General features: G+C 42.0%; 2 protein-coding genes across 2 annotated transcripts in view; both read right to left on the reverse strand.

Moving 5' to 3' along the window:
- The window catches only part of LOC119735082 (putative cyclin-dependent serine/threonine-protein kinase DDB_G0272797/DDB_G0274007), a gene marked incomplete at its 3' end in the record, with an annotated part of 6,164 nt that extends 1,838 nt beyond the window's left edge, over positions 1–4,326 (reverse strand). Inside the window, exons 1-2 of the mRNA XM_038208775.1 lie at positions 3,627–4,326; positions 3,126–3,268 (exon numbers count right to left, since the gene is read on the reverse strand). Coding sequence (XP_038064703.1) covers positions 3,126–3,268; positions 3,627–4,207 — 724 coding nt within the window. The remainder of the gene's footprint in view (positions 1–3,125; positions 3,269–3,626) is intronic.
- Positions 4,327–5,063: 737 nt separating this feature from the next.
- Positions 5,064–7,307, reverse strand: LOC119735084. Its single transcript, XM_038208776.1, has 4 exons — positions 7,289–7,307; positions 6,711–7,014; positions 6,415–6,455; positions 5,064–5,980 (listed from the first exon to the last, which is right to left on the reverse strand). Exons 1-4 carry the CDS (start codon positions 7,305–7,307, stop codon positions 5,508–5,510), a joined length of 837 nt encoding a protein of 278 aa, XP_038064704.1. The 3' UTR covers positions 5,064–5,507.

Raw genomic sequence — 7,307 nt, forward strand, 5'->3', positions numbered from 1 at the left:
GGGGCTTGAGCATCCTCCCCCAAGAGGTTGTCATTTTTTTGGGGGGGGGGTATTTATTTTTTAGTCCCACGATTTGGCCTTGGTGATTGGAATGTGGCCTGTTTTCGAGAAGTATAATAGGGGTGTAAGTAGCGCCACCAACGTCAAAATAGGCCGCCCCTAAAAAAAAACCCAAATATTTTTCTGCGGCCCAAAATGTTGGGCAAATTTGTTTGGAAAAAAAATCAACTAATAACAAAACTGTAAAAAAAAAATTAAAAAAATTGAGCCCCCCACTAAAAAAACAAATCCTGGGTGCGCCACTGCATAATTATTGTCCGACCAACTTTATACTATTGAGAAAATTAGATATAATGTAACCCTTTGAAGTGCATCGTAGCCTATTAATTTACGATTGAGTGCCAAACTCCGAAGTAGAGTCCCGAAACTGCGTTTCATTTTGAAAGTCGAATAGAGCGTGTTTTTTGGTCCAAAAATTACTTCGAGGAAGTTTGAGGGACCAAGTGTTTTGGGATCGGCTGGCAAACTGGCCGTCGTGACTTTTGGCTGTATTCACGAAACGGCCATAAATTGAAAGAAAATCCCCATTTTTTTTAACCTACGAAGACAAATGAAAGCAATGACATAAAGTTATTTACAAATTAATATACCAGCCTATGATGAATAATTTAAAATTGTAATTAAATATACCCTTGTGTTTTTAAGCCACATTTAAAAATTGAAAATGAGGCTAGAATGCATACACCATCCCATTCATCAGTTCGAAAAAATATTACGAATTTTGTCATATCCTGGGTATAACTCTTTATTTTCAACAATGAAAAAAAAAATCATATTTGAACATAAGCACATTTAAATAGGAGTTCATACAAACCCAAAACAGGGCAATTGAAACTACATGTACATGTAATTACTCTTGGAAAACTGCCAAACTGCCAATTTCTCATCATTATCATTACAAATATACACATATTTTTCCACGGAGTTGTAGTTCCTTACATCTTTTTTTTTTCAGAACTAGGAAAGAGGGCACTTTCTCAATCATTTTCATTTTATAAATATGGCAACAGCAATTAATAAAATCTGTTTAATAACTTTATACACAAAGTCAGCTTTGCCAAACAGAAACACATCATTGTCTAGAGCAGTGGCGTAGCCAGGAATTTTTCAGTGGGGGGCGCTGGGGGGGGGGGGGGGGGCTGGAACATTTCATGGGGGGGGGGGGGCGTCAAGCAGGGGCGTCAATCGCTTCTCAAAAGTGGCGGGGGGGGGGGACGTACCTTGATCATAACTGATGCAAGCGCGAAGCGCGAAGCGCAAAGCCCTTACGGCGTGATATTCGGGGCCCGCTTAAGGGCTCCGAAAAAAATTGGATTCTAGATGTTCTGTGGTGTGATCTGAAGCAATTTCGGACGACTTCCCTCCATGCTTTAACTAATATTTTCTTGGCAAAAGATAATTATTTGAACATCGTTTTCGAGGTTGGAGACATTGAATCAGCTATCGGTATTCTGAGCTTATTGGCGAGGGGTTCGGGGCCCGCTTAAGGGCCCCGAAAAAAATTGGATTTTCGATGCTCTGTGGTGTGATCTGAGGCAATTTCTTACCACTTTAACCAATAATTATCTGAGCACAGAAGATAATAATTTAAACATAATTTTCGAGGTTTTCTCAGCTAAAGGCATAAGAAAATTTTGTGAACATTGTTTTCGAGGTTGGAGACATTGAATCAGCTACCAGAATTCTGAGCTATAGGCGTGGGGTTCGGGGCCCGCTTAAGGGCCCCGAAAAAAATTGGATTTTCGATGCTCTGTGGTGTGATCTGAGGCAATTTCTTACCACTTTAACAAATAATTATCTGAGCACAGAAGATAATAATTTAAACATAATTTTCGAGGTTTTCTCAGCTAAAGGCATAAGAAAATTTTGTGAACATTGTTTTCGAGGTTGGAGTCATTGAATCAGCTACCAGAATTCTGAGCTATAGGCGTGGGGTTCGGGGCCCGCTTAAGGGCCCCGAAAAAAATTGGATTCTAAATGCTCTGTGGTGCTATCTGAGGCAATTTCTGACCACTTTAACCAATATTTTCTAAGCAAAAGATACATTGTAGTACATAATAGGGCCCATGGCGTCATGTAGATCAATGATAATTTTTTTAGAAACTCAAAATCTCAAAGGGGGGGGGGGCGACTGGGGGGCGACAAGGTTTCATGGGAAGGCGGTCCCCCCCCCACGCCCCCCCCCCCCCGGTGGCTACGCCACTGGTCTAGAGTAATTATAAATTTGGTTTTGTCCTTAATCCACGAAACAACTGAACCCCAACAGAAGACTGTGTAAACAAATGCGCAGAAGAGATGGGTAAGCGTTTCTTCTTCATTTTTACAAAAAGTACATTGGTTCGTCGTGGACTTATTGACTTTAAACACAAAATATTTCGTACCGAGAATTATGTTGTTTAGTCTGTATTCAACCTAGTATCTACAGTGAAATAGAAAGGAATATTGAAAATCAACGACCATTTAGAAAAGCTAAAGTCTGTTTGCAACTTATTGTTCCAACTGGAAATGAATGTATAAACTACTTTTTTTCTGGTCGAGGCCAGCACTTTGAGAATTCTACGAGAATCTGTTTTGCCCATCAAAAGAATCTTGACATAAAAGGGAGTTAAATTGTGCATTTTTCTAAATCTAACAGTCCCGGAAGGGCTAGCTCATAGCTCTAACTACACCTCCATAATCCAGAAAATTAGTTCTGATATTAAACTTCCTCCTAAAATCATTAAAAGTTCACATATGTACATTCAGGGAACACCACAAAATGGCTTCTTCGAGAATCAGGTTCAAATAGGACTAGGACTAGGTCAAGTTGGTGCAATACTTAATATTTGTCGTTTAGCAGGCCTATACCCAACTTTATTGTTGCTGCTGTTTCTGCTGCATCATCTGATCGAAACGTTTAAACAGCCGTTGCATTTGCTGTTTCTCATACTGCGAAGAGTGTGGCATTTCTTGCTGATGTTGGCGCATCAGCTATTGACGCTGTTCATGACGTTAATTCTTTATCCACTTCCCGCTGACGTGCTTCTTGAAGAAATTGTTTTATCTGTGCTACCCGATGCTGTTGCTGCTGTCGATGCTGTTGCTATTGTTGTTGCTGTTGTTGTTGATGTTGTTGCTGCTGTTGCCGCTGTTGCCGCTGCTGTTGCCGCTGTTGCCGCTGTTGCCGCTGTTGCCGCTGCTGTTGCCGCTGTTGCTGTTGCTGCTGTTGCTGCTGTTATTGCTGTTGTTGCTGCTGCTACTGCTGTTGCTGCTGTTGCTGTTGTTTATCCACTTCCCGCTGACGTGCTTCTCGAAAAAATTGTTGAAACCGTGTTAGCCGATGCTGTTGCTGCTGTCGATGTTGTTGCTGTTGTTGTTGCTGCTGTTGCCGCTGTTGTTGCTGTTGCTGCTGTTGCTGTTGCTGTTTCTGCTGATGTTTATCCACTTCCCGCTGACGTGCTTCTTGAAGAAAGTGTTGAAACCGTGTTTGCCGATGCTGTTGCTGTTGTTGTTGATGTTGTTGCTGCTGTTGCTGCTGTTGCTGCTGTTGCTGTTGCTGCTGTTGTTGCTGTTGTTGCTGTTGTTGCTGCTGCTGCTGCTGCTGTTTATCCAATTTCCGCTGACATGCTTCTTGAAGAAATTGTTGAAACGGTGTTGGCCGATGCTGTTGCTGTTGCATCGGAATGATTTTTGCCATTCGTTTATCCTGTTGATGTGGTTGCTTGTACAACTGTTGTTGTTGCTGTTGTTTTAGCTGCTGATTTCGTTGATCTATCTGATGAAGGAGTTTTTGCATTTCGTCCTCCTGTTGCTGCTGTTTGGTGTGGTGTTGTTGCTCCAGCTGTTCTGACTTTTCTCTCTCCTTCTCCGCGGCATGAAACTTCTCAATGATTCCAGCTAGGTGGAAATTTCTCGGTAGGCACTCCGTACCGGTAGCGTCAAGCTGTGTTTTCTTACGACAAAGTGGACATTCAACTACTCCCTCTAATCCGTTGTCGCGAGGGCGGGTAACTCCCCCTATGCACTCCCGGCAGAAGCTGTGCTGGCACGTTAGAAGCACGGGGTCCTCGAAGACATCAAGGCACAGTGGGCATTGCAGATCTTCTTTTAAATTCTGGAGAAACTTTGAAAGATTCTCGGTTGCACCACTCAGTAGTGCTGAAGCCATTTTGATAAAATGGATGCGCAATACCAGTCAGACGTATCACATGATATTGGGCAAAGTACAGCATGATGTCATCACAACATTGAATCTTTGACCTCTTGATACTTGGCACGATCTGCCAACCTTTTCCCCATCGCATTCGAGCCGTACCCACTAGTTGCTGTAATTTGATTATTAATTTGCATCCTATCTTTACAAATGACAGCGAGGTTTGACGGTATTATCTAAAGGTAACAGGGCAGGTCCAGGAAGCTGGTCCAAGTTCCCCCCCCCCCCAAAAAAAAAAATTAACATCTATTCAACTGAAAATTAAAGTTTTAAAAAGTTCTTTTAACCATTATTGCAAATGTAACTACTTGCTCTGAATGTTGCATCTAACCATTTTGCATTAATTAAGTACTAATTAATAAAGAGTCTGCAAAGCTATTACTTATGTTTTACAGTACACATACTTCAGCCTTGCTCCCATGGTGTCGAGCAGTACGCTCCCACCATTACCATTACCTTCCCCTGGATCGTTTGCCTATCCAACATTTTTGGATACGTATGCAAATTAAGAGTAGTCTGGTGCCTGTCTGTGCTTTACATCAACATCTGTTTTTTTATGCGATGTCTGGGGGGGGGGGGGAGCAGAATCACTTCGTCGTGACGCAAGTTAAAATGTTACAATCTTCCAGCCAATATGCAGTGTCACATTTCATATGAACAAATTGGAAAGGAAAGGATTATTTTAATATAATTACAATGTAATTGTAACGCAAGTAATAATTACAATATAATTGTAATTACAATAATAATTGTTTCAATAATAATTGTAATGCAGTAATAATTACAATGAACGTGAAAACACGTAATATACGTACACGTTAAAAATAACAACACCAAGTCCACGATATAAATCCATAACATTACTTGCTACTTGTGGTACGTAATTGCGGTACCGAATCAGGATACATGAAGCAAGTTTCAAACCCAGGGTTGAACATACATACTGTGCTTTCACCAGGTGGAAATTCAGGTGCTAATGTTTAATGGTGAAAGTAGGGGGCAGGATGCAAATTTGGAAAAAACTATATAGCCCCGGTGGCCCGAATGATAATTCAACCAGTGGTGAAAGTCAAAGAAAAAGCTACGTAGGCCTATGTGTATCAAGACTGCAATATTATTCGACGTATAACCAAGTGTCTAATTTTAATTGGCCCCCCAAAAAGCTTTTGCTGATTTTATAATTGTAAGAGCTATAGTATAGGCCTAAAACATTTTAAAAACTAACGTGATCGACAATAACAGGCAATGTAAGAAATCATTTTGTAAACTCCAAATGGTTGTATGCATCGTGATCCGGGGATGAAGGCAGATCTACATGAGGGCCCGTGGTCAGGGCTTGATAGCCGCCATCATTATCTGACCCACTAAAACCGCCCTCAAGTGGTGAAGATTGGGGGTTGAGCGGGGACCCAAGTGGTGGGGTCAGACTGGTATAACCCTGATCTGAGGTCGGCATATTTGGACCGTGGTCTGACCCTGTCTGACCAGCATTTGTAGGCTTAGGCTGGTACGGGGCGACGATCGGAGGGCGCTGTTTGGGAGTGGAGTGGCTCCCCGTCTCACCACTCGCTGGCTGCTTGTCTGGCTGCCGACTCGGCTGAACGGTGTCTGGATTGATGTAGCCGTAGTCCTCGTCTGGCTCGGGGCTCGGGTCCAGGGACGCAGCAAAGGCCGGGTTTCGATGTGCACCCGACGGTAAGAAGTCACCGGCATATCTCTGTCTCCCTTCTGGGGGCGGGTCATAACAACAGAGGAAAAGGCAACAAAAGATGCATATTTACTCCAACTAAAGTTGATTTAGTGACGCAATCTTTGGGATGCAGAAATGCTGAGACAAATTTATCCAAAAATGTATGGCAGGACTTTATCTAAATACGGATTAGGTAATATGTAATCTGAAAGAAATAAATTGGTGTCATGCCATTCATAATAGCGCTCGCTTTTGGTCCAAATGAATTAATTTGCCATACCTTTTAAAAGTAGTGCCCCCAGAGAAAACTTTACGATGGGGAAAAATGACGATATTGTTTGAAAAAAATAAGGTTTCTTCTTAACGGGACTAACCGAGTTAAAACTGTTAAGCCGGTCTTACCGTGCACCCATGTATAAATTGAAGGTGAAAATGATTTGGTGTTTATCTTGGAAGTTCGTTCATAAATTACCTGTGTCGTCTGCTGATGCCGCGGTTCGTGACTTCGAAACCCTGCAAATTAAAGGAAACAATTAACACGGTTGACATAAGCGATTACCACTTTTTTTTCTTTGCGGGTTTAGTGGGGGTTACTTTTGCCCGTGCAGATTGCTCGAAGAAAAAGAGAGATAAATTGCGATCACAATCGTTGTTTTTTTTCTGAATGAATGAAAACATCTTAATACACAAGGAATTTTAAAAAAACACGGTTTTAGACACAATTCGCACGAGCAGTCAAAACTGGACTTTCAATCAAACATTTTTTACCTCTTTTTGCGCCCAGAAACAAGTTTCTTGCCACCTTTACGATACCAGACGATCACGACAGCCACTATGATCAGCAAGACAAGAACGACAGCAACAACACTGCCGGCAATGACACCCGAGTTGGAAGCCGAGGGGTCTGGGGAGCCGCCATTTTCTTCACATGTTGAGTTGAGACTACTAAACGCGCCATCCTTGAATCGGTAGTACTCCGCACTGGTAGCTGTGGCGTCGTTGCACTCACACAGAAAGGTTGAGTTCAGCACCTGCCATTCATCATATGCAGACTCTGTGTATGGCTCCCTTCCTTAAAAGGAAACGTTTATACACAAGTTTGAAACTTTGTCAAAATTTCTGGAGTATGCAGGGTGCACACAAACAAATTGTTGTGTCACTTGACTCACTTTTGGACGATTTTAGTGAGTCATAGTAAATTTGACTCGTATTTAACACCATATGCATCGCATCAGACTCACTGAAATTTACGTAGCGAGTCAAAAGGGCATTGACTCACTTAGAATGTTTATTGTTGACTCACTTGTCCCTTGAAAATGAGTCTGGTTTGACATATGACTCAGTACCAAGCTGGCACAGAGTCAT

This window comes from Patiria miniata, unplaced genomic scaffold (genome assembly GCF_015706575.1).
Source record: "Patiria miniata isolate m_02_andy unplaced genomic scaffold, ASM1570657v1 HiC_scaffold_28, whole genome shotgun sequence".
Classification (NCBI taxonomy): Eukaryota; Metazoa; Echinodermata; class Asteroidea; order Valvatida; family Asterinidae; genus Patiria; species Patiria miniata.

Excerpts from the sequence above, each read along its gene's own strand:
- LOC119735084 (XM_038208776.1), bottom strand. Across the intron at positions 6,456-6,710 it reads GTTTCTGGGCGCAAAAAGAG|GGTTTCGAAGTCACGAACCG; the intron begins GTAAAAAATGTT and ends TTTAATTTGCAG. Across the intron at positions 5,981-6,414 it reads GGCATCAGCAGACGACACAG|AAGGGAGACAGAGATATGCC; the intron begins GTAATTTATGAA and ends ACCCGCCCCCAG.